The sequence below is a fragment of the Vidua macroura genome, chromosome 8 (genome assembly GCF_024509145.1).
Source record: "Vidua macroura isolate BioBank_ID:100142 chromosome 8, ASM2450914v1, whole genome shotgun sequence".
Taxonomy (NCBI): Eukaryota; Metazoa; Chordata; class Aves; order Passeriformes; family Viduidae; genus Vidua; species Vidua macroura.
This window is the reverse complement of record NC_071578.1, coordinates 21,622,708-21,649,408: the sequence shown is the minus strand read 5'-3', so window position 1 is coordinate 21,649,408 and position 26,701 is coordinate 21,622,708. Positions and strand designations below refer to the sequence as shown.

Genomic DNA, 26,701 nt, shown 5'->3' with positions numbered 1-26,701 from the left:
GCCTCACCCACAGCAGAGCCTGGCTGCCTGTCCCACTACACCCTCTAAATAAGCACTGCAGCACTGTTACTTGTAGTTTCCCTCATTCATCATTTTAGGTCAGAATGTATATGGCAGCAGGAAGTAACAAGTCTCTTTGTATACAGAAGCTTTTAAACAGTTTCTTCCCTAAATACCACAGAACATAAGTAATTTCTGCTTCACAAAATATTCTATACAAAGTCACTTTTCCCTTGTTGCATATGATTTTGTCCTCTGATGCTGGAAACTATTGCACTGTATTATGATGACCTCTCATTGAGTACTCCTAAGTCCAGTTAATTAGTCCAGACTTTAATACCCAGCTTGGAATGTCCATGATATGTCTCTTGTTAAAATAAAGCAAATCTATCATAGTATATCAATGCATATAGAATAAAGGTGGCTCAGACCTGACCAAGAGTACCTTCTATTCATGACCTTTCTTTCTACAGGGGAAACTCTTTGCAATAAGCTTCTCTCCTGGATTGCCAGGCTTACAGAGGAAAAGCATCACCATTTCTTTTGTTCTGCCTTGTAGCTCCACCACTGACAATTTTGCAGCCCCCTGCTAGGAGTAATTCCGCAGAAGTACAGGCACTGCAACAATTTAAAAGACCCACTAATACTACAATTTGATATCGTGGGTCTCCAATTTATGGCTCGCCAGACCTTCCTATATAAACTAACTCAGTGGCTTACAAGTTTCACCTGAGAACCATTATACTCCTGGCTTTAGGTCTCTTTTCAACAGAGGGAGGTATCACACAATATGTGGCAGGTGTACTGTATTAACCCAGTGAAGGACTGCAATAGAAAATATTAAAAATATAAAGTACAATTATGTGAGATAATTTCACTTTGTGAAAAACAGTAGCTTCAAGAAATAAATCTCCCTAGATTACCAGTGACAGGCAAGGCATCATCATCATCCACTTGGTGTTTAACCCTCCTGGTGACCGTGTTGGTAGGACCAGCTAGTGCATTTCTGACCCTTGCACCTCAGACTAAATGATGGATAATTGTTACTGGGACAGGTTGCTATTTTATTGTTTTAAGTGCTAGTGATGAATGCCCAGATCTCGATGACTGCCACGGCTGTGTCGAAGACACGGCTGGGGACAGTCACAGCCAGTGTTAGTGCGTGTCCTGCGGGCAGGGGGCTGTGCCACATGTGGCTGACGTCCCCGGCACAAGGCTGCTGTGTGGCAGAACAGTGCAGCTCTGGAGACGAGCCCAGAGAAGCAGACTGAACCAGTAAGGGTCCAGCAAAGGCCAGTTTGGGACCTGCGTCTGTTTCGAGCGGCTGTGGCGGTCGGGGCAGTGCAGAGGCGAGCGGGCAGCCCCGGCGCGGGCCTGGCTGCCAGCCCGGCTGCCCGGCACCTGCCCCAGCCCATCTCGCAGCCTCCCGCGGCACCGAGCGGCGCTGGCAGCGCCCCCGTGCCGCTCCTCCGGCCGGCGGCAGCGGCCTCTCACCCCGGATCTCAGCATGTCTGGGGCAAGGGCGCCGGACACCCCCGACCCTGAAGGCGCTGGGACATGCCCGGAGGATGTCCCCTCCCTCAAGGAAATCGAGCAGCTCCTGAACACTGGGCGGCCCTCTTGCAATCACGTTGATGAAGTATGGCCTAATCTCTTCTTAGGGGACCTGTAAGTACAGCTTTATGGACACACCTCTGCCATACGTTTTGTTAGTATGCCTCATGGGTGCGGCTTTAGACAGCTCATAGTTTTGCTAATTGCTGTCGTTTACGCTGCAGACAGCACGACTTCCGAGATAAAATTATGACAAAGCTGGTATTCCCTTCTCGATGAGCCCTTAGAATCAAAGCAGTGGTTTGGGAGATGCAGTCTCAGTGCTTCTGCTCTGTGAATATCACTGCACCCATCTTGATTTGTCTTTGTCTTTTCCTTAGAGTAACAGCACACAATCGATTTGTTTTGTGGAAGATGGGTGTGACCCATGTTTTAAATGCTGCCCATGGCACATCATACAGCCACGGAGGCCAGGACTTTTATGGAGCAACCATTGATTATTATGGTGTACCAGCCCATGACCTGCCAAGCTTTGATATCAGCCAGTTCTTTTTCTCTGCTGCACAGTTTATCCACAATGCCTTGAACACGCCAGGAGGTATGAAATTATTGTTGGTCACATTTTGATGCGAGTCAGCAGCCTCACATAACAGGTCAGCTCCACAAAGCTCAGTGGTGGACGAGTCACTACATGGTGTCCTGGCAGGTGCTGGTCACCTGCACAGTGGGTGGCAGGAGAAGGGAGTGCTGTGTATGTGGGTGTAGCTCTGACTAGGTTCCAAAGAGCTGATGTGACAAAACAGATGAACCGTGCAGGAGAGAGCCTGGGGAGGAGCGAGAAAATTATTTGGAAGGTAAGGCTCATTCAAAAGGAGAGAAGCAAAAACATGCATTGGAAATGGGCACCCTCTTTTAAGACCTTTTTATTGCAAGAACAAATAAAATCAATAAAAAGACAAGTGTCCTGATTTCTGCAGTCACCAACTGTATGAAGAGGTTCATATATTGCAGATGAGTTTCTTGTGTGAACAGAGCCTGCAAGGCTGTGTTTCCAAGAAGCAGATTTACTTTTACACAAGGAGGTTTACAGTGAGTTCCACAAGAAACTGAGCTTCTTGGCAGAGGTGCAATAAAATCCTAATTAACCTGTTTTATGTAAAAGACTATTTCTTAGAATGAGTAAACTGACATTAATGGAGCTATCTCTGTATCACGAGTTCTGACTTCAAAATAGAACTACAGTTGCATCAAATTGCCTTATTATGCAATAGTACTAGGCCAGTCGTTTTTCTTGGTGGCTAATGTGTCTGTGCTATCCATTCAAGCCAGATTTTAGCACTCTTCCTTGCATAAGCCAGCCTGCTGAAGCTAATGTGTCTTCTCTTCCTCATGGTCAAAACAGAACTGCTTCATTACTCTCAGGGGGTTTTCTTTGATTTACCAGTGTTTCTGAGATCAATTTGGGGTCTTATGGCATTTCTCAAACAAGTGACTGTAACAATGGCAAATTAGACTTAACTGTTAGCAGTTCATGTGATCTATCAGAAGACTAAGAAAAACACTTAAATTCATCCACTGTACTGCTTCTCTTGATGGTTGTAATTTTTTTTTTTTTACCAGCCAAAATATTGGTACATTGTGCAGTTGGAGTAAGCAGATCAGCTTCTCTAGTCCTAGCATATCTCATGATAAATCACCACCTCCCATTAGTTGAAGCCATCAAGACAGTGAAGGAGCATCGATGGATTTCACCCAATCGTGGTTTTCTGAAGCACCTGCGAAACCTGGATGTTCAGCTCCGGCAAAGGAAGGACAGCTGAACGGGCAGCCCTATCTTCATTCACTGTATCCAGTTCCACCCTGCAGAGCCGTGGTGCATATACAGCTTCCCATGATCTGTGCACATTACAAAAATGAAGACAATTATGCATTGACATAAAAGGCCAACGGAATGGTAAATGGATTAATTCTGATAGCTCAGTCCCTCCAAAACCAGCACAGCCAACAGCAGCACTATAACCACTACGCAGGGTAGAACTGCTGTGCCTTGAGTGGTGCTACTGGATGAATGCACTGAAGTGGTTAAGACAGACCAAGTTTCTCCCTGGTTTCTGCTCATGCCAGAGGCAAGTTCAATATTTGCATCTAGCTGTAAAGGATGTTTGAGTCCCCTTTACTTGGGAGTGTAACATAATCATCTTTCTCAGTTTGGTTACAGTTCTAAAATGCATGTTCTCCTAAGAAAAATTTTGTGCTTCAGGGCTGATGATCTGACAAGGGCAGTTTCTTGAGAGCCCAGGCACTCCTACAGAAACGTTCCTCTTTTGCTGGCCTGCTAAATATTATGGTGTTATAGAAAGCTGTGTCAGCCAGAAGACCCACACTATCAGAATAAATGTTTGTGATACTTCTGCAGCCTGGGTCAGCAAACCCCATGAGTGTTTTCTTGTTAAATATGTTTTCAAAAAGATAATGTATATCATGTAGTATATTGAGGACATTAAAAAGAATATGTTAGGTCTTCAAAGCATTTTGTAAGTTGGACTCATCAGTTCGCTTGCACTCCAAATTATTCCAAATCAGTTCTATGTCAGTGGCTTTGGATCACCCGTGGTTTAATATCAGGTAGACATTTAGCTTACATCAGGGGCTTGGCCTAATTGATATAAATTAGTTTTAAGATGTTTTGAGGACGTCACTTTTCCTGTCACCAGTTAATAAGTATTTAAACCAATGTGACTTTTAATACAGCAACAGTGTTTGAAATTCATGCTACCACTCTGCCTGAAAATTAGCTTGTTACCTTGTGGTGAACCATGAAATGATAATCAAATTTGGTTTTGCCCTTTGCTGCTGGTTGGATTTATTGATTAGTTGACCTTAAAAGATTCCCTGACAGATTAAGTAAATACATTTCTGCTTGCTTGTTTGCATTTGAAGCATCAGTTCTGATCATTTTATTCTCTGCTGGAAGAGACTTGCAAGGTTATTAGAAGACTAATATAATGGTGACTTGTGAGTAGAACCTCTTCCTTTCCAGACCACATTTCCTTCTTCATTCTTGCAGAGGTAATGACATGAATGCTGATTTTGCCTAGCATTTAGGCGAATGTAGAAATCCCTCCCTATTTCACTGTACACAAGTGCTTTGGAAAATTATTATATTTAAGATCCTTTCAGACATCAGTTTGACTGGTGAGATTTTCCTAAACGTTGCAAAAGAGCTCCACTGATGAGAGAAAGGTAAGACATTGTTACGTGAAAAGATCAAATAGGAAATCACATTTAAAACCCAACAGTGCTAGGACCATCTTTACACCTCACAAAGCAGCAGAGCAGTGGAGGAGGAGCTTTGTTTGCTTTGAAGTTCTCCATAAAAATTAATAGGAATTTATATGAGTTAATATTTCATTATAATTTATACTTCATTCACATTATAGTGGGTTTTAGTCTGAAAACCTTTTGAAGACACAGCATTGAAAAATCTGAAATTCATGTGAGTGAAATAATGCATCTTAATGGCTTTAGGCTGAACAAAATTAGACACATGTGAGCAAGATTAATGGAATCCTCCCATCAGGATAATGTTTTGCAAGCCTCTGAGCATCTGTCCTACAAAGCCACAGCTGTGAAAGCTGCTCCTGTTGTAAATTAGTACCTGCTCTTGAAGATACTGCTCATCCTGGGAGAGTATTGTTTCACCAGGGGCAGGGAAGGGAAGAGCACAGAGTGAAGCTGAGTCAGTAGAGCATCCATGCCACCCATGGCATGGTAGTGATCTTGTAAGTACAACTTTCTTACCTCAGTGGAAGGAATGAATTAGGTAGAAACTTTTTTCAAGAGCATTGTCAAATTACAGAAGTGCTTTTAATCTGTGGAGTCAGTGTTGCTTATATTTCCTGCCTGTCTGTATTGCTTCTTTATACACAGATTTACTTTGAGTGCACATCCCTGAGTGCAGGGAAAAAGATTTCAGTCAACATAAGCAAAAGCAGAAGAATAATCCTGTAATTTCTTAAAAGAGAAAGCATTGTCTGCTGCAATGTGCTGAGAGGAAAAGGGACCTCCTCACCTGTCACTTACACTATCCATAATCCAAGTCATGATGTGACATAACATTAGTACTTCACTGCTTTCCATTATCAGCATAAAAATTTGTATTTTGAATGGTAGTTTGGCAAGTTAGATTAAGGAACCAAAATGAAGGAAAAATACTGCCTCCCCAGTGGCATTTCATTCAGAAAATACACATTTGTCAAGAGGGTCTACACAACCTGGGAGAAGGTGCAAGTGAAAGGAACTGTCCCCGCTACAGCTCTGGCAGACCTAAATCTGCTTAAACCAATCACAAAACCAGTGCACCTGAAGGAACCTATGTAGAGTTCAAGTGAAAACATCTCTTAATTTTATTTTCCAGTACAAGAACCGAGGGCATCAGATGAAGTCAGTAGAAATCAGGTGTGAAACAAGAGGAGGGGTTTACATGAGCTGTGTAACACTTGTCACAGGATGCTGCAGAGAGTAAAAGCCTATAGACATTCAAGTGGAAAAGTCTGAGGGATAGAAATCCATTCAGTGTTACCAAATACTTAGAAACTCCATCCAAATCAGCAAGCTCATGAACTGCAGCTGGAAGTTGCGAGAGTGTTATTATTATTTTTATATACACAAGTATAATTCATGCTTGTGTGATTTTATGTTCTGTAGGCATTCACTTTCAGCCACAGTCAAGCACAGGACAGTGGGCTTGGTGAACCTTGGGTAAGGCCCAGGACCAGTGTTTTCATGGTGTTTATTTTGAACTCACCCTCAGGCTGTGCTGTCCCCTCTTTCCTGGTAGCTTATTATTAGAACTGGGTCACATGAGGCATTTGGGACTGCGTCTCGGTTGCACCGACTGACATTTCTTTCACAGGGAAAGCTCTCTGCTGGCAGGAACAGCACCATAGCTTATGTGAGGATGGGAGTAGCATTTTTTTTTTGCATAAGATTCACTTAAAGCAGAAGGTTCATTTTTCTGGCTGTTCCCCATTGCATCAGGGACATAGCACTGAGCTAATCCAGGGAGGCGTCAAGGCGCGAGCTGTATTTAGAGTCAGCCACCTGCTTGGGAACATCAGGCGGCAGAAAGAGCCTGCTTCAGCAAAAACTTCCCCTGTGCATTCCACAGCAGCGCTTCCAGCAGGCACTCCCTCCTCTGCCTGACTCTGCATGAGGCCTCCACAGGGGTCAGCACCTGAAGACAGACTCTGTCAGCCCAGGAATGCTCTGAGCCTGGCAATCCCTCTGCCCAGGAACTGCCAGATATTTTGGACAGCTGCAAGGTGGAATTAAATCACGTGGGTGAAGAGTGGCCTAATCTCTACATAGGCAATATGTAAGTGTTATTTGAGGCTGAGCTGTTCTGAAGGGCTGGGGAATACAGTACTCATTAACATATGCTGTCCAACTTTATATAGTTCATTGCCTTAATTGCATTGCCTTAAAATAGACTTAAGATTAGCACAGAAGAAAGCAAAAGGACTATCCATTAAAGAAAGAACCTACTGCACAGAAAACCAATTAAAAAGAGAATGAGACTCTCTTTATTGCTTTGTATTAATTTATAATTGTGCAACATACAGATTTAAAAACTGCTACAGCATTTACCATACAAAGCACAAGACAGGGTCATGATCCTGAGCAGCCTTAAAATTGAATAATAATTGGTTTTTACCTTTTTTTGGTGTAATTTTAACTAGAATGGAAATTGTCACATTAAAAAGTATTCTGACTTTGGATGTTTATATGACAACTTGATTTGCAGTTGAAATTTTGACAAATCTATGGGTATTCTGAATGACAGCAGACTTCACTATTTCTGAAAACTGTGCAGATGGGTATTTCACTCTGAAGCATAGAGAAAGCATGCACGCATCTGCATTCAACATGCCTAGTGCCCAGTGTTATGCCAAAACAAGGGTTTTTCCACCATCATCAGGTTGCAAACTTGTTGAAATATCTAGAAATTACAATTCCTACAGAGAGAAGCAGGGGAAACTAAAAACCCTGCTGATTGCCCACTGATTACAGCTAAAGTAGCCATTCTTTTAGCTATGAAACAGCAAAGCCAAAAAAATGAGCTAGGTGACGTTGGGGAAATAATCTGCATTTACAAAACTTGGTGTTACAGATTGCCGCCTGCTTCCGGACGTCCCTGCACCTGCAGGCAGGAGCGTGGCAGGCGGCAGGTGGCCCTGTGCCCTGCGGCTGGGGACACGCGGCAGCACGGGGCCCTGGTGGGAGCCTGGCTGTGCTGAGGCAGAAGCCACAGCGATGTGCGGTGCTTCGCTGAGCTTCTGCCTTGGCCACGAGAGTGGGAAACCGACCCTTGCCTTTCCGGTTAAACCTGTAACTACACTTGGAAATGAACTCTTTTACTTACTAGAACCATGTGCAGAAATAAGGATTTGTAGAATTGAGCCTGACAGGTGGTACAGGCAAAGATTTAAGACAAAAATCACTGAAATTGTGTTCTCTTAACAGCAACATTTGATTTTAGACAGCCTTTTAAGTGCAGTTTCAAGACCTCCTTTTAACGCCTGTGAATATACATGTTCCAAACTCCTCTTGAATGTTTCTTTCAGTCACATTCTGTTTTGTAAGGGGAAAGAAATGGTAGAGAATAAAATGAAAAAAATATATAGATAACAATAGTGTGTATGTGTAGTAAGGAAAAAATGAACTTTGAGAACATTCAGCTAACAGAAATAGAAATGTAAACAGGTTTCTTTGTTAATGGAACAGCTGATCACTAATATTAGCTTAAATAGGAGTTACAGACTGCAAAGAGTGAAACTGGAAGTTGATCAAGAACTACAGATGGAATTTTCTTTATTGTGCCAACTTCAATAAGACAAACAGGAACAACACCTGAGAATAAAGTTTCATGAGCTCTTCATGATATAGAAATGGGGAACGGGGAGAGTATGTGCATTTAGGGCCCAACCCAGTACTCAGTGAAGTTAATAAACAATGGATGTTTCTGTTACTGAGCAAACCCATGCCAGCATCAGAACTTGTGCCAGAGCTAAAATAACCCAGGCCAGTACCATATATTGTCACTTCTTGTTTCTGTGGAACCATTTATGTGCAGTTTCTGAGCAGCTACTTGGAAATCAAAGATCAATATAGAATTAATGCTGTATTTTGTAAGAACTATATCTCTGTATGCCTTTATCAGAAATCTGATGTTCAGTGTCTTTAAACAAGTGAAATATATAATAAAATAAAGTAGGGATGGCTGACTTAACATGATGACTTTCATCTTGGAGGACTTTGAAGTTGTCAACAAACTGATTATTAAATATTTGTCTGGCTATCAGCCATTGCTGATAGACAAGGCCAAGGCCAAGACTTTTTGGATTTAAAGGTACAATGTTTTCTGAAGTGCTATATAATAAGCAGCTGAGGGTGCAATGTGTAAAATATCCTGCAGAAGTCAAACTTCATGCTGATCTTAAGCACGCAGGTTTATTAACTGGAGTTTAACTGGATCAGCAAGGCTAATATCACGTCAGCAAAGAAACATTGTACAGTTACAAGCTATGCTAAAACCTCAATGTGTTCAACATACATATTTCAAATTCAGTTACAGAAGGATCTGAGCTACCTCCTGAGGTGAATTTTTGTAGGGTGTTTGGGCCAGCAGTCTTCAATGTGATTGTAGCCAACAGAGGTCAGTAAAACTTGTTAAACTTATTTCTTTTCAAAAGTGAAATATCTTGGAATTCTGCATTTCCAGATATGATTATATTCAGAAATTGCAACCTTTTAGCATTCTTCTACTACCTTACTTTTTCTTACACCTCTCAAAGGGGAAAAAATGTCTCAGAGTGTGGTGGGCACTGGGCTTTACAGACAGGAATACATTACAAGGCAACAAGATAACTTGAGCTACTTGTAATCATAAGCTTTCACAGAAGACACAATCGACTTTGACCTTGTTGCACATTTCTATACATTCTGTGTGCATTAACAAGGGCAAATGGTGAGTCCCTGTCCCAATGGTAAACTGCTGCTCTTACACAGCACTGGCATTAAGCAATCACAAATTACTTTAGCAGCATTAACTAAATGTCACTCAACCACTCAGGTAAGCCTAATTATCCACTTACAGACATTGTCTTCATTGGCACGTGGGAAAACAGAAGGATTCTGAGCGATTAGGAGTGACCAACAAAACCATATCCACATCAGTGGCAAGGATCACACATGGTGTACTAGTAATCATCAGAATGTATCTTCTGTCACAGGAGAGAAAAAAGAAAAGCAATTAAACAGAAGACAGTTTTGAGGTCTCAGTCAGAAATCACTAATTTTTTTTTATTATTTTTCTGTATTAATTTGTCAGCGTACACAACAAAAATAACTAAAAATAGTTACTTTCTCATTTGAGATATAGCCAAAAGCTGCAAACTATTGCAGACACATGCCAGTTGGCAATTTACAAAGCCTCATGCCATGTGTTTTCCTCTGTTTCTGGACTCAGATCTCTAGTAACAAAAACCAGTTCTTGATTTATGAAAGGGCTGTATGTAATACCCTGGAGGCTACTTAATCTGAGCTGCTGTAAATTGGATCTCTCTGAGATGAGATGAGATGCGAGTGAGGCAGAAGTACAAACTTATGCAATCTGTGACCATAGCACTATTCCGTGCAGCCTGGAACAGCACTATGTGTACTCCTTTCTGTTTTGAAAGGAAAAATCTTTATTTGCTGTATTCTTAGAAAAAGCCGATCTGCTTCCTTTATGCTAGTTTACCTATTCTGCCACTTACCTCTAGGCAATGCTATCCAAAGACTTACCCAGTCGTGAGGAATTTCATCAAGCTGCAGGATTTACATGCTGAACTAAGATACAGTATACACCTATGTAAACTCTAAACTCTTATGAAATTAAGCAACAAGGAGAAATGTCAGACAAACAATCTGAATATGAGATAAAGATGAAAGGAACATGACCTAAAGCTTTGGCATCAAATTTATTTTTCCTCTCTGTTTAGGGTATAGAATGTTTCTGAATTTTGCATGCTCCTGTCATTCCTCAATCAATCGGTTAAATGAAGGCAGCAAATATGCTGGGTACTCCTCTGGGATACATTCCTAATTTGCTGTCCATTCTGCTCATTAAAACTCTTAAAACTCAACTCCAAGAGAAAATAGGCCCCTGTTTAAAATTAAAGGTCTTAAGTATATCCCTGGACACCAAAAGATGCTAACCTGTTTTGCTGATTGGGATCAGCAAATGAAAAGGGGAAAATGTTGCCCAACCCACACAAATCACTCAGATGGGAGACAGTTTTCTCTTACTGGTGACAATAGATGCTCAGTGGCTGAGGACTTTCCAGAGGTAACTTCTTCCTGCCATGCCCTCTGCCCAGCTCTGTCTCAGCCTTATGGACCTGCAAATGCATTAAATTTTCAGCCATAAATTAGACATTTCTCTCATGCTCAAAATTTCCTGTTCCCACCAAAATTCTTATTACTTGAACACTGCTGTGCCTCTAGCACTAGTGAACACGGAAAGAGACAAGTTATTTAATTTTAATGGAATATTTCATAAAGGAACTGCTCTTTAAAGCCTATTCTGCTGGCTCAGAAGGCAGTTTTCTCCTAGTACCCTGTCTTATGTCAATGTCTCACCAAGGAGAGGGGACTGTAAAGAAAAAAAATTGAAACTTCTTTTTGAACTGTTGAAATGACTACCTAAATTGGCAAGCTAAGCTAGACCACCCCAGGGTAGTTCTCATCTTAGAGCATTTGTTTGGAAAATAAATTTCAGTTTTAGACTGACGTCCTAAACATGCAGAGGTAAAATACCTGGGGAAAGTTGCTGGTGGCAGTTCAGCATCTCAGCAGAATTCCATAGCATTTGCCCAGAGTTCACTTGCCACATGCATGCATTTCTGGAGAAGGTAATGCAGTGCTGCATCAGAACACCGAAGCTGGGGCCACACTAGTCCTTGTGGAAACTCCCACCCCAAACCAGCAGTGTAACCCAGGGTTGAGTTTGCCCTCCTATTTCCAAAAAGACACGCCTGTCAAGGACGGTATGGCCTAAGAGGCACACATTGCTGGCAGGCTCTCAAGTGTCAAAATAGAACCAGCACTGCCAGCCGCACAGATCCCGTGCTTCGCAGGCAACGCACAGACAAGGAAAACAATCAAGTTGTTGGGTGGAAAAAGCGGCTTCCCAGGATTGCTCTGACCATGGTGTGATTGTGATCAATCCACATTGGCAAGTATCATCTTTCCACGTGTGTTTCGCCTCCTGCAGGCTGCCTGCGGAGAGCAGCTTGGGCAGGCTGATGCATGCTTGTTACTGCCGGCGTAAATATCTCTGCCTTGTGCTATTGTGGCACAAAGCAGCTGGACCATTTGAAAATCATTTAAAAAGCACTATAAAATTAGGGCTCCAGTGCTCTTATTTTATGGCTTTCATGAGCAGCCATTGCCTAGAGAGAAATTATCCTCTTTATTTTCAAGGCTAAAGGTTCTTTTAACATTCATCAAAATCAAAGTGCACCCTTGATAACACATTGAGCTGTTACTTATTTAGTACAGACTCTTTACTTTCTGCATAATATCACATTTGAGATCTCAGTTCTTCATATACAACTCATTTCTTTGTGTCTGCTGTTGTTTTCACCAAGTGAATTTGCATAGTTTCAAGAGAGGCTGGATCATGCCCTGAAACATATTCTTTCCATAATTCCTTTTTTTATTTTTTTTTAATGGTTAGAACAACAGCCTGGAGTGTTTTTGTTTCTGATCCTTCTATAAGAATGGCCAATTACCTCTTAAGCAATGGATCTGCACAGACCAATTAAGCACTGTAAGAGAAAGATTTTCAAGGGCAGAAATAATACTTAGGTGCATAACCTGATAGACTCACTTTGAAACACCTCTTCCCCATGTATATAAAAAAACTGTCTTTGATAATTTTCTTTTTTTCCATTCTTGTTTTCACAGACAGTTTCTTTACCAAACTGGAAAACGGTGAGTGAACCAAAGCAGCATGAAAAAATGCAAACAGTACAAAGGGAAAGCCATTCTTTAAAAAAAGAAAAAAAAAAGAAGAAGCACAGCTGTATCAACCATACTCACAGCTCAGATCTGAAGGGCTTAGGAAGAGACACTGCATGAAAGCATCCATCAGCCACAAAGGTGGCAAGTGGGGAATGGTAAGGCCCTGCACACGCTCTGTTCTGCAGCTCTAGAAAACCACTGTGTGCCCCTCTGTTGTTTAACCTACCTGACGTTTCTCTAAGAGACTGGTCACCTTATTATCCAGACATCAAATACAGACTGAAGATAAACATTTCCAAAGTCATAACCTTAGCTCTGTTCTCATGGTTCCCTCTTTGGCTAGGATTTTGTCTTTATGTTCTCTGGGGACAGCAGGCTCATTCCTGAGCCAAAAGGCAGCACTCTTTCAGATCCCGGCAAGGGGGGTATTTGATGCTGATAGATCCTGCTGTGAAAGCATGTGTAGCCACATAGAGCAGCTGTAAAGTCAAGATGCACCATCCTGCCTGGAGGAGATGTAACCAGGCAGAAGGCAAGGCTGCCTGTGTGCAAGGGGAGCTCTGTCACCATACCAGCACCTCTGAGAGCAGAGGGAGTTTGAGTTTTTAATGACAGAGATGTCGCCTGTCGTCACCCAGTCTGTGATCCATCAAGGGAATGGTTAAGCTAATAGAGGGATGAGATGAAGTTACTTGGTAATCACTATTGTTTATGACCCTAGAAAGGCAGAAAATGGGACAGGCATGACAGACATCTTTATGGAAGAAGGATGTGGGACAGACATTAAGTAAGTCAGGATAAGAAAAGCACCTCAGCTCTGTGACACATTTTTCTGTTCCAACAGTCAGCAACCACTTTCCTGTGCCTGACAGTCTCAGAAATAGGGAGAAGGGCCCAATTAAGCTCACATAGCTATAGGCCTCTGGATTTCAGATCAGATTGGGTCTTTTGGGTTAAGACTGCCCTATCCAATCTCAGACATTGCTTGTGGCAGTAGTGAAAAGTGGCAGGAGAAGAGCAGAGGTCAGTGTAGCCCTCTCAAGACCTGATTCAGCATCATGAGTGAGATTATGCCACCTGTGCAGGGGGTTCCTCCCTTTGGAGCTGATGTGCACATGTGTTTGTTCCCTCTCAGGCATATACACCTTGACCAACAGAATAAAAATTAACAACTCAGAGTTTTTACCCAGTAGAATAGAATAGAAAATCCCTTAACCCAGTAGAATAGAAATAGAAAATCCCTTCTACACAGTGGTTTCAAATTTCTGGACAGCCCTTGCTTTGTAGATAAACTACCTATAGTGAATGGTTTCTCAGTATTGTTTTCTCTATAAAAGATAGCAAATTGACACTTGCAGTCAATGCTTTAGTGCTGAAAGGGGAGGATTTTCCTTTCAAGCACCGAAGGGGAGCAGGTGTCTAGACAGTGTTGTTTTCTCCATACACACACGTACCTACTAACACCTCAGTCTGTAAAGGATTGCTCACCTCACAGCTAGAGCAGGATTAAGCATACCCTGGAGCTGTTTTGACCTAGATGATCAGTTGCTGAAAGCCTGGCAAAAGGACCCACGTTGTAGGATGTCCTGCATGAGCTAAATTCAAAGTAATTTCGTGTTCAGTTTAAACTATTAATTTCAAGGAAGGCTTAATCTACCTTTAAATAGCAGGTGGCACCATAACTCAGAGGTGGGCAGCCAAAGGGCAAAGGAAGGCTCCTGGATGCTGGCAGTGTTCTTGTGGTGTTGCCAGCAGCTGCAGACCTTTCATCACTTGTTTTCCTCACAAAATGAAGCTGCTAATTGCAGAAGCAAGCTGGGACCAAAGTAATTTTATGAAAAGAAGCAATACAAGGAAGAATATCTTAAAAATCCAAGTAGGATCAGAATCTGGAAAGGTGTGAAAGCATTAGGATCTGTTTTACCATCATGTCATGGGACAAGGGTGTTCCTGCCCAGGTGATGGGCACCCATGTCATCAGTTCTTTTCCCTCACCATCACAAGAGTTGAAAGCTGCTTTAAGCATTTTGCTTTTGCTCCTTCACTCTTGATGCCTTGTCATTCTCCTCCATGTTGTCACTGTGAAATGAACCTTGGTTCATAGTGAAAAATATATTGCCAGCCTGGGAGGAGATTCTGGATGTTTGGTGCCCATGTTACAGAAATCAGTATTTAGTAATGAGTAGTGTGGACACAGCATTCATAAGGCAGGTGGGAAAAGAGCCAATGCAGGTTGGACCTGAAGGCTGGCTAGTTATTCATTCTCCATCAGGCCAGAGCAGAGCCTAGAGGAAGCCAGCATAAGAAACAGGACAGCTGTGTATCCTCCAGGTTTTGGCTTTAAACAGATTGGCTACTTCTTAAACCTCTTGATACTTTTAATTAGTACAGACTGAACAGGAGAACTGCTCCTAGCACAAAAGTCCCTAATTGCCCTCACACCCCCAACAAACACCTTGTCTCCATCAGTTCCAAGGAGGGGTGAAGGCTGTGGGGGAAAAAAAGAAGGAGAAGTGAAGGCTGGGTGAGAAAGAAAGGTGAATGGATAGCTGAGGAGCAGGCTGGATGGATGAGAAGGAAAGCTGGATGGGTGAGGAGCAGGCTGGATGGTGAAGAGCAGGCTGGATGGTGAGGAGGAAGGCTGGAGGGGTGAGGAGGAAGGCTGGAGAGATGAGGAACAGGCTGCATGGGTGAGGAGCAGGCTGGTGCTGGAGGAGGCTCTGGGGAGGCCACTGCCATGACCATGAGCTTTGTCCCCTCACCAGACAAACTGCAAAGGCACTGATGAACGTCCTCCATGTCTCAGTGAGGGCAGGCCAGGCCGGGCCAGGCCAGGCCAGGCCATGCTGGCGAGCAGTGGTGTGGCAGGGCCAGGACCAGGGCCCGGACCCACTCAGGGTCTGCGCAGTGCTGCCATTCACAATTAACTTCTACCAGTTAATGAGCTCCTGGTGCACAATAATCTTTGTGAGTTTTCCACAGCTTTCTTTTATCTGTCAGAAGAATGCAGGGGGACCACCATACTGGCTGATGAGGAGGAATGCCTTTGGGTAACTCAAAACCCCCAGCCAGTATGGTTGTACTTTCCAAACCAATTTCTGTTCCTGTAGAGGGTTTATTTCCTTTAAGAAAAGTATTTGAAGTGAAAGCAGCTGGGGAGAGAGCATGAAGAGCACAGACTCCTCCATTCCAGCCCTCTTCCAAAGCCCCAGCAGCTCCTGTGACACCCATTGCATTGAAGGGTCAGTTTTCCCAGCAGAACAGGCAGGAGGGACACTGATTTCACCCCACAGCCCAGCCCAGCAACCCAGTGCAACAGCCTGTTAGCACCCAGGCATGCCCTCCTGCCCTGTCCCTCGTGTTTCCTACTGTTCCCAAAGGCCAAGCAGTGTCCTCTGGCTTGCCTCTTTTTCTACCATGGCTGGAGGAACGGGGAATGGGAAGAGAACCGTATTTGGAAGAAGACAGTATAAAAAACTAAAATAATCACCCTGTTTTCTACTTTAGCTGAGTGCATTATGTCTTGGACTGGTTTGTCCGACAGATTTTTGCCAGCAGAACAAAACCAGGCCAAACTGCATGGTGTGCAGGAAAAAATGAGCACTGACACAGGCTTCTCTTACACATGAAACCTGCATAGGAAAGGATATGGTGTAGATATTTTGATGTATACACCCAGGTCAATACCAAACTAATTAATTACATACATTTCACATTTTTCTTCCATCCAACGTGCACAGTTTCTTGTAAGTTCTCCCTTTTAATTCCGGTCAGGAGTGTATTCCGTTCTGCGATGCCCATCGCTGTGTATCTTTAAATCTCCCAACATTGTTTTTTCCTGCCATCTTGTGGCAGCAGGAAAAATCACAGCGTTTCACTAGCCGCAGCGCTGCCCGCTGGCCTAAGACAGGGGTTGTCAGTAAAACAGTCTAATCTATAATTAGATTAGTTGGCATCACTGCAAAAAAATACAGTCCCTCTTGCATATTTAAAATAAATTTTAAATTATTGACTAATTTTTCCAGCTCCACTAGTTGATCTTGTAGCGAGGGTTCTTTGGTTATCCCAGAGCAATTTGTCTATAAGGAGCAAAGGAGAGTTGCATAACAGGTGAGACTTAATCATGTTATGACAAGACTTCATCAAGTGAACCCTAAATATTTTGAAAAGGCTCCTTTTTGCCAGTGTTGCTCTCAGGTCTTCATACCTCCTTAACAAAGCCATCTTTGTTTCCTATCAAACTATAGAAAGATCTTGTCTGATAGGCAGGTAAAGCTTTTCCTTGTACTGCAACCACTATTGCTGTCTGGTCTCTCAACGTAAACACCACAAAACCTGCCCAAACATCCTGCATTATTTGCTTAATTCTAAACCAAAACATTTTCATTATTTAGTTAAAAATGCATGTAAGATTTATATAAGACTGAATCTAGGTTCCTGGCTTTTTCCTCCTTTTCCTGCAATTGCACAGAGGATTTTTGAAAATGAATACTTGTGATTCCAACTCTCCTGCCACAATAGCTCTTCCCACATAGTTGAGGTAAAAATATTAAAATTATATATGATAATTAAAAAATATTAAAAAATAAAAAAATGCCAGTATTTTCCCTTAAAATAAATGCAAAATTCAGAGCCAGTAAGAAAAACTAGTCACTACTTGCTAAGAAAATTTCCAGCCTGCAAAGAGAGTGCAAATAAAAGCTCTTCAAAGCTTTGTTCATTTTCACTAGCATCCGCAAAAATGTCTGCTTGGGATTCCAGGCACTGGAGAGAAAGGATGTTAGGGCTATTTATAGCTCACAGGTGACAGGGCTATTTATAGCTCACAGGTGACTCCCGTTGCCATTGTACCTGAGAATGTCGCAGTCCTTAATGCATTCCTGCTTGCAGCAACTTTCTCAGGCAGAGGACAGCCTTGCCAAGGCTGTGCTGGAGGCACGGAGGTTTGCTTTGGGAAAATGGACTGTTAAGTTTGCGGTGTGTTCCCAAACTGTTTGTTGTAAACCACCTGCAGCAGGCACAACCTCCAGCAAGGACACGCTCCTTCCTTCTACCTCTGCTCAACTGTCCTCTTGGGAGCCCTGAGGCTGCTGCTTTGCTGGAGGCTCTTCTCCCCTCCATCACCCTACCTACCAGTCTTGCCATCCACCTACAGTCCACATCAAGGGCACGAAACAGAATCAGAAAAACAACAGCATAAAACCTGGCAAGATATAGGGAAACCTGGCAGTAAAGTGAAAACACTCTGCAAAAACTTGCTGGGAGAAAACAACCCTTGCTTCTGCCCTGCCTGACCAACTGCAAGGCTTGCATAGCCTCAGTCTCAGAAGTGGGGCAGCACCGTGCTGCCTGCTTCTCATAGAGATATTGCAGCAGGGCCAGGCAGGGAAACTCCTTCCCAGTGACCCTGGGACAGGCCGTTCCACAGAGCCGCAGCACGTCCCCTCTGCCCTTGACCCCTCATCCCTCCCAGCCTGGAGAGGCAGCTGCACACCCTGCTTTGCCCACAGCCCCTGATGAGGCAGTTCCTACTTCCCTCTGATTTACCTGGCACCCTGATACCAGGGAGGTACAACAGAAAAATCACTCGTATTTCTTCAAATTTAAGGTAAGAAATTAGGAGCAAATACCCATTAGACACATAATTAAAAGTTGCAAGTGACAGGAAATCCCAGTTCTTTGTCTTAATATCTCCTTTTAATTATTCTCATGTGCTCATCAGTGGTCAACTCCTTTGTGACATACAATCACTCTTCTTAAAAGATGACTTAATCAAAATCAAATCATGATTTTAAAGTCAGCAGTTGAAAAAAAAATCAAAATACTAAAACATTCCACTCTGCCCCAAAAGAGCTGAGAATGTAGCTGGAAAGCTCTATGATATGCCTGAAAAACTCAAGCCCCAAAATAGATCTTCCACTGTAGAATTTTGAAGTTTGCTCTTGATTCCATAGCAAAGAATTTGTACAGCTTTGTCAACCTTAGAAAAAGGTGCCTTTTTTGTATGTACCCTTTCAAGAAAGGCAAAGCAAGGAGAGCACTTCACTGCTTATGTTAAAAGTGCAGGGAGAGACAGCTCAAAGCTACCCCTGCCAAACAACTGAGGAATATCAAAACCTCTTTCTCATGCCTTCAAATATTCTGAAATCTTGCAAACTTGACAGTATTGTCAATTTTGTATTGATAACAGCAGTCAGATAAAAATCATCTGAGGAGTAAATCAAGGAGAAAAAAAAAAACCCTTTAATCCACAGTCACACAAATCCATACTGCCTGCAGAAGTGAAAGTGCTTTGGAGCCCCTTTTAATGGCAATATATTAACATCCTTGTTTGTCTTTCCTGAAGCTTGCAAGACATTATTTCCACACATCCCTCTCTCAGTCTGGCCTCTTTGACACCATTTTTATCAGAACTGACCATAACTTACACCTATCGACAGCCGGTGACACCAATGAAGTCTTGGCACAGCACTGGTTGTGACAGCACTCACTGAACTGTTATCAATATCAAGGTCATTTTGTTTTTCTTGCTCTCACTGCAGCTGCAGCTTCTCTGCCCTCAGGGCATAGGCTTCCCAAGAAAGCTTTCTAAGCTCCTCAGAAGCCACAGCCTCTCTGCTCCATTACTGGTGTTATGTAAGATTAGAGTGAAGTTTCTACTATTAGAAGCAGTTCTCTGCATGGTGATTGTGTGCTCCCCTAATTACAGCATCCAGCACAGTTATGGCTGCTGGCAGCAGGACTTAAGACTAGACAATTTTAATTCAGGGAGAAGCATTAGCACAGTTGAGATGCATCAAAAAAATCAGTAGTTTTGGGGGGCTTGAATTCCTAGCTGTACCCTGGACAGGAATGCCCCAGAGGAGAAATAAAGGGCAAAGCATCACCCTAGGCTCGAAGATATCCACAGACAGTCGGAAATTTTGCTAGGAGCCTGTGGAGGGCAGCGCTGTCTTGCTGGGGATGGTTTATTCCATAGCTTAGAGATGCCAGCTGCTAAGGTAATACTTCTTTTTTTATCTCTTTTGAATCTGAAAGCTGCAGATGCAAAAGCTGGCGTCATGCCACAGCCATGACCTGTCACTGCCAGCAGGACTCCCCATTTTTCCAAGCAGTGCCTCCATTTTTAAGCCATCCTTTCCTGCAGAGCCTTAGCCGCATGCGTGGGCAAGTGCTTCTTCCTAGGCTGCGTGACTCAAATAGGAGGGTTGGGGGAGGCGGGTGGGGGGCAACACAAAGGTTCTCCCCCTTGGAATTACAAGTTTTGGGAAAATATGTGCAGGTCTCTTACATTGCAAAGAAGAGGAAATGCTCTCCAAGAGCACTTCTGTAAGGTAGCACCCTCTTCCCAAAAACTAGCAAGGCACAGGTGAAGCTCACCCCACTGAGCTCAGCGAGCTCTGCCCCTCCCGGGGGCTTGCCTTGTCCAAGGACAACAGTGGCTCTGTGACCTGGGATGGGGCTGCAGGGAGGCCTCACTGGGGCTCCCCACCTCACTCAGGGGCCCCTCTGAGCTGAGATGCTTGGGGTCCACCTCCACCTGCATGCCCATGTCTGGCCATGCACCCCCTTGTCTTCCCACTTTATCTGGGACCTGCCTCACCATCAGGAGCTCTTCTGGCTATCCAAACCCTGTCTGAGACTGATACCTAGCACCTGCCCTGCCCTGTGATTGCTCCCTCTACTGAAATGGCCTTGTGCATTCCTGCCGTCCCCATGTGGAGCCAGTTCCTGTGGGGCAGCACAGCAGCCCTCCAGCACCATGGGCAGCCCTACACAGGAACAGGAGGGCTCACAAAGGAAGGAACCTTTAGCTTTCCAGCCCAGCTCAAGCCCCTTGCAAGCAGAAGTTGGTACCTCCAGCTCAGTTTGGAGAAGTGACAGGGCACAAATGTACAAGGCCGGATGTGAATAGAGATGTCAGGAGGGAGACCAAGCAGTGAAGAGGTGAGAAAACTCCGATTTCCCACCCTGTAAAACACGGTTGCCAGTGTAGGGTGAGGGGCATCTGCAATCTGAGCTGGGCTGGGCTGAGGGGGAAGCCACTGAGGAGGCTTGGAGGGCTGCTCCTGCTCTTTCCTGACGCTGTGGTTAAAGGGTGGGCTGTGCTTTCCAGAGCCCTCGATCTGGCAGCTTTCCCAGGTAGTAAATTCTCTTAAAACCTGAACCAAACAGAGCTTTAATTGTACATTCTGCTTTTCTCTTCACAAAATAATGGCAATTGCATTTATACAGTGCTGCACTGAACATGAACCGGCACTGAGGCTGAGGGACCGACTCTGCTTTCCATTATTCAGGGGCACTGTCTCTTATGAGACAGATCAGAGTTTGAACAGTGAGCTGGAGCAGTGAACTTCTACTATTCCCTGCTGTTTGACTGTGGGCAAAATAAAAGGCCATAATATATGATGCAGTCAGCCAAGAAAGCAATATTGCTCTGCCATGTGCACAGTCTACACCAAGACAAGTCCAAGATCTCATTTCTAAATTCCCATAGGTACCTCATTTAAACCATCAGCCATAACCTGCTTCTCATTTTCAATACCACTTGGTATTAGAGCTGCAGTGAACTGCTGGTGAGAGATTCTAATTCCTGCAAACAAGCCCCTGTAGGCTTGCAAGGAAAACAGAGAGTTCCCCTCTCGGTTGCCTGCTAGGTTCCCATCTGGCTGTTTTAACTTTGCTGTTGCTTTTAAATGTGCTTGTTTCTGCACACGAAGCTTTCAGCTCTACCTCAAGAGACTCCTGGGTTCTCTTAGCGTCAGATTCTGACCAAAGTGTAGAGACACAGACTGGGTCCTCTTAACAAAAAGGAAGATCATATTTCACATTACAGTATCTAAAAGATTAATTCCACTAACATGATCATTTCCTTGTGAAACACACTTCTTTCCATCTGGAATTTTTCCATCAGGAGGACAAAGAAACATAGTGTTACACACTACCTGAGAGAAAAGAGCAAGGAGTGTAAAAGATGAGTGCAGAGATGCTCGCTGAGAGAAAAGAGAAGAAAAAATAGAGTAGACAGCATTTTCAAATGCATCAAGAGGGTGTTTTTAAATTTTTTCCCCTTTCACATGAATTATATTCTGACCCCATGCTTTGGAATTTTGAACCATCTAGTTTGTCAGGTTTTTGATACAGGGAATTTAGGATATTTGGCTGCAGGATCTTTCTGTATCACATTATTGTTAGGTAGTATTTGTGCCATTGTAGTATCCACAGGCCCTACTTTGCCTGAGGCTCTCAATAATCTCATGTAAGGACTTGTTACTGAAAGATACCTGTCCCCATCTGGGCTATCAGCATAACCACAGGCAGAGCTGTGCCAGCCAGGAAGGTGCTAGCAAAAGGGAAGGAGGAAAGATGATTTGGGTCCAACTAATATCCTGTCAGACTCCTCTTGGGACTCCAGGCATTCATTTATTCTCTCTACAGCTCAGTTCCATCTTGAGGAGACAAGGGAACAACCATGGCAAAATGGCAGGAGGCCCTGTTACAGAAGTGAAAATTTGGGCTAGGCAAATAGGTGGCTATTCAGTCTGTGTTCACTGTTAGTGAAATAAAACATATTTTTCTCAACCAGGAGCAAGCCATTTAATGTTGTTTTAATGTTTAAAATATTTTATGCAATGCAGGAGAACAAATTCCAAAACAAAGAGTAACTGAATAGAAAAATGGAAATGGTAAATTTTTTTGAAATAACAAAATTAACTACTACATATCTACAATATTAGAGTGTTTGTGTTTTTACCCCCAAAACTTTGCTGAGTTTTTTTTTCCACTAGAATCTGCAAATGCAATACAAATCTATTAAATGCTTTAGCCAATTCAAGTCACTGGGGTGGGGAGGGGGGGTTGTGTGGGCTTTTTTTTTTTTTTTTTTTTTTTTGCCAGAGATGTTCAAGAGAAAATGGCAATCATTTCCACCATAGAGAAAGGAAGGAAATAGATAAACCAAACCAACAAACCAAAAAGCTTTGCAGACTGTAGTATTCAAGTGGCTGGACAATATTGGGGAGATACAAAGCTCCACTAGGTTGTTGTAGACAAGGTTCTGGCATGATTGAGTCCCTCAGGAGCTGCACCCAGCTGCATGCAAACAGCATGGAGTCACCCACAGCCCTTCCTGGGGGCTCCGTGCAGCCAGGCAATGTCACCCACAGCTACCTCCAGCCTGGACCTCCAGGGCAACTCCTGAACCACGGGGAAACCCAGGCTCCACAGGCCAGACAGGGATCAGAGCTGGCCCTGGCCATTTGGGCTGTACCCCAGTGCTCCAGGTGGTTGGGAAATGATGCAAAATGACAAGGCCGTTTTAAAGCTTGTGTGCTACCTTGTATTTTGCCATTAAAATCTCTGTCCAGTCTCAAAAGTCTCCCGTAGGTTGAATTTTTTTGTTTCTGTTGTTTGACTTTTAAGCAGAACAAAAAGGAAAGAAAGATAGAAAAAGAAAGAAAAGAAAGAAAAGAAAGAGAGGAAAGAGAAGGAAAGGAAAGGAAAGGAAAGGAAAGGAAAGGAAAGGAAAGGAAAGGAAAGGAAAGGAAAGGAAAGGAAAGGAAAGGAAAGGAAAGGAAAGGAAAGGAAAGGAAAGGAAAGGAAAGGAAAGGAAAGGAAAGGAAAGGAAAGGAAAGGAAAGGAAAGGAAAGGAAAGGAAAGGAAAGGAAAGGAAAGGAAAGGAAAGGAAAGGAAAGGAAAGGAAAGGAAAGGAAAGGAAAGGAAAGGAAAGGAAAAGGAAAGGAAAGGAAAGGAAAGGAAAGGAAAGGAAAGGAAAGGAAAGGAAAGGAAGAAAGGAAGAAAGGAAGAAAGGAAGAAAGGAAGAAAGGAAGAAAGGAAGAAAGGAAGAAAGAAAGAAAGAAAGAAAGAAAGAAAGAAAGAAAGAAAGAAAGAAAGAAAGAAAGAAAGAAAGAAGCTAATGAGATGGCTACAGTTTAAAAGAAAAGTAATCCTATCCAACTTGCATGGTTTAGATCTCTGCAGAAAATGTTAGTGACCTTGTAAGACAGAAATTTTTCCCTCAGGTACAGGGATTCCTGCCCTCCTGCTGTCACTGACTGTTTCCAACTAGAGCAGCTTCTGGGAGCCACCCAGAGGGAGAAGCTTAGAGAAATGTAATCAGTGGCAGCACTTTTGCTACCTCTGCAGTATCTTAAAGTAGAAGGTGGGGGGGAACCTTCACCAAAGTCCCTGGCCTTCAATTAAAAAATTCATATTGCTTTCCTCATTAGTCAATCATGTGCTATAGCTATTTCCAGGCTTACCCTGAAGGCCCTGCAGAACAATCCAATTTCAAGGCAGTGCAGCACAGGAGGGAGCTGTGTTCTTGGGAGGAGCTGTGCTTGTGTTGACACAAGGAGCTCACTTGTCTGACATTAGGCATGTGAATAAAACAATGTTGGCACACCTTTTGGAAAGAGGATTGCTCTATGAAAGGGAGCTCTGTTGTGAAGCATTTCCCTGGCTGCAAAGTCAGAGTCACCTGTGAAGTGTCACTGGCACCAAAATGACTCAATTTTGGGAGAACCTCTTCAAAGTCAGATCTCGAATAAGTGGCCACAAAATCTAATTCTCTTTGGTCATCATCCCCATTACTCTAACTAACTGAGAGGCTACCATAGAAGTTTAAAGCAGCAGGGTCTAGGAGAATTGGAAGTTTGGTATCCATCTGCTCCACAACTTCAGCCCTTAAGCATTTGAAGCAACTCAGAGTCAGCCACACTCCTCGAAAATGAGCCTGTGGTCCTATGAATCTCCTGATGTAGAAGCTGTATTATCTTATTCTTGATATTCTTTAACTGCTTCAGCTTAATGTTCTGTGTCGGTGAAAGTACAAACAGATCATCATGAAGATGCTGGCAGTAGTTCTTGAGCACAGTGCATGACTTTCACAAGGCAGCAAAACTTGTTGGGCAATGCACAGTATCTTTTTATGTGCTATTCTTCATGCTAATCTGAGCTAGGATTGCACAACATACTCCTTTACCAAAGCTCTTGATCTTATATTATCTGCCCTGAAAAAATCGTAGGCTTTTATCTCTATATTTCTCTCTACTTCCCTGCAGTTCTTTTCCTCCATCATTAAAAGTAAAACCAGTCTTCTTTTTTCTATGTCTCCCAGAATTTTTATTGTGCTTTTCATATCTTGCTTATTAAGTAGTTACCCTAGGGAGACCTCTTTCTTATTGGAACATACAAAAAGCTATAACTGCACTTAACACTTGTGGGGAGGAGGAAGGAGGAAGGGGCAAAGGAAGCAAATTTAGACTGAGGTCTCAGAAATATATGTGTATGTTCAGTAATATGCCTCACATCAACTCCACTTCCTTTTCTGTAAGCAAAAATATATTCTCCCTTGTTTTCTGCTTATTCCCCAAATCAGCTTACACTGTTAAAAATAATGTACGTGGACAAACTTGTTTTAGGAGCAACATCCATATAGCTGCTGCTGCTGTGGGGCAGGGGACAGACCAGATGACTTCTGAAGGTCCCATCTGCACTTGTTTTCTAAAATTGTTGAGAAAATAAACCCAAACTTTAGATTTAGGCATTCAGGCATTAGAGTGGAAGCTGATGCCATATCAGAATAACCTTTTACCCTACTTTGGGAAGAGTTCTAGTGTGCCTTCCACATTGATTATGACTCTAGTAAGAACAAGCAAGCAAACAAAGCTCATGAATATTTTCAGGGGGCAAGAACAGCAATTCAGGATAATGTGATCCAGGCAGGAGAAACGTTCCTAAAGTCTCAGAGAAGGGAATGCTTGGATATCTTGCTCTTAACTGAGCTTTGCTTCCAGCTGAACCATCTGACCTGGGCTTGCTGGGTCTAAACCAGCAAACAGCTTTGCAAAAGGGTTGCCCATATTCCACGGCATGATTTGTGATGGTTCACAGGTCTGTGATCTCAGAGACCTGTGAGGGAGCCCTAGATGGGATTTTCAACAGGACAAAAATGCCAGAACTTTTAGCTCTATAATTTCAAAAATACTCTTTTTTTCTCACATCCTGGGTAAGTACCCTGCCCATCAGACAAGAGAAATGGCCCTTCTCTGGAGCAAAGTAGCTATCACATTATTTAAACAAAGTGGAACAGCTCCCAGAGGAGGGATTGAGACAGACAGGCGCAAGAATACCAGTATAGCTAAGTGTCCAGGGATACCCAACTGAGAGAGAAAAAACTAGTTCAAATCCTCTCGATTTCTCTTTCTATACCTACAGACATATACAATATTTATATGTTTATAGATGCATGTGAAAATCCTTTCCTATGTATACATGTATGTATGTGTGTAGGTGTGTTTAAATACATCATTATAAACGAAATAGAATTGTAAGTACACTCTGTTTATATGTGTGTACACATACACCATACAGATGGTGCTCACATATACATCCTAAGACTTTCACCTTGGCCCTAGAAATTTTGTAAGTATAATTCAATTTAATGATGCATTCAAAAACTTCTGGTTTTAACTAATCAGAATCAAGTGTACACAAATACTCTGGTAGCACTTCAACAAAAGAGAAATGTTACCTGTGCCCACAGGGTTCATCCAGTCTGCATTCAGGTGATGCAGATGTTCTTTACCAATAGTGTTACTTGACAAGAAATTAAATCACATTATCTTATGCTGCTTTTTCAGGGGAGAAATTATATGTCTGTAGAGTCCTACCCCTGAGTCAGTCCTGCTCTCTGGATGCTTTTAGCAACACCTGCAGGCCCTGATGCACACACTAGTTCTAATAATGTAATCCTATTTAGAGGGTAATGAACAGGTCTATTTTCTAGGGAATAGTACTTCTGTATGAACATTTCCTTTCAATTCATTTCAGAAAAGCTGTCTCTGATACAGCCTGAGTGCATGCAAAGGAGCAACGAGATGCTTCACACCAGAGACTCTTCATCTCTGACTAGCAGCACTTCCTACGAAACACCGGCACTATCAGATCTCCAGCAGCTTCTGTGGCTCAGAGGAGGCTCTGATAATCATGTGGACCAAGTCTGGCCAAATATCTACCTGGGAGATGCGTAAGAACATATGGTCCTATTGTTAAGCTGTTATCAGTCCCTGGGAGG

At 43.0% G+C, this 26,701-nt stretch overlaps 2 protein-coding genes and 1 long non-coding RNA gene across 10 annotated transcripts in view; 2 read left to right on the top strand and 1 right to left on the bottom strand.

Annotated features, from left to right (window-relative positions):
- Positions 1-1,103: 1,103 nt before the first annotated feature.
- On the top strand, positions 1,104-3,964 carry LOC128810419 (dual specificity protein phosphatase 13-like). The gene is made up of 4 exons (XM_053983224.1): positions 1,104-1,158; positions 1,293-1,668; positions 1,935-2,152; positions 3,175-3,964. Exons 1-4 carry the CDS (start codon positions 1,104-1,106, stop codon positions 3,372-3,374), a joined length of 849 nt encoding a protein of 282 aa, XP_053839199.1. The 3' UTR covers positions 3,375-3,964.
- Positions 1,599-26,701, top strand: part of DUSP13 (dual specificity phosphatase 13) — a 28,629-nt gene continuing 3,526 nt past the window's right edge. The window contains exons 1-3 of one of the 8 annotated variants that reach the window (XM_053983562.1): positions 15,452-15,591; positions 16,650-16,734; positions 26,458-26,653. In XM_053983562.1, the coding sequence (XP_053839537.1) occupies positions 26,487-26,653 (167 nt within the window). In that variant the 5' untranslated portion in view covers positions 15,452-15,591; positions 16,650-16,734; positions 26,458-26,486. Of the gene's footprint in view, positions 1,669-14,927; positions 14,956-15,200; positions 15,253-15,279; positions 15,315-15,451; positions 15,592-16,649; positions 16,735-19,565; positions 19,626-20,512; positions 20,572-26,457; positions 26,654-26,701 lie in introns of those variants that run through there. The other 7 variants (XM_053983564.1, XM_053983567.1, XM_053983559.1 and 4 more) reach the window with 7 other exon arrangements.
- Positions 7,135-15,464, bottom strand: LOC128810579 (uncharacterized). Its single transcript, XR_008438073.1, has 4 exons — positions 15,387-15,464; positions 10,906-10,997; positions 9,711-9,839; positions 7,135-8,187 (listed from the first exon to the last, which is right to left on the bottom strand). It is a non-coding gene; the product is annotated as an uncharacterized LOC128810579 (long non-coding RNA).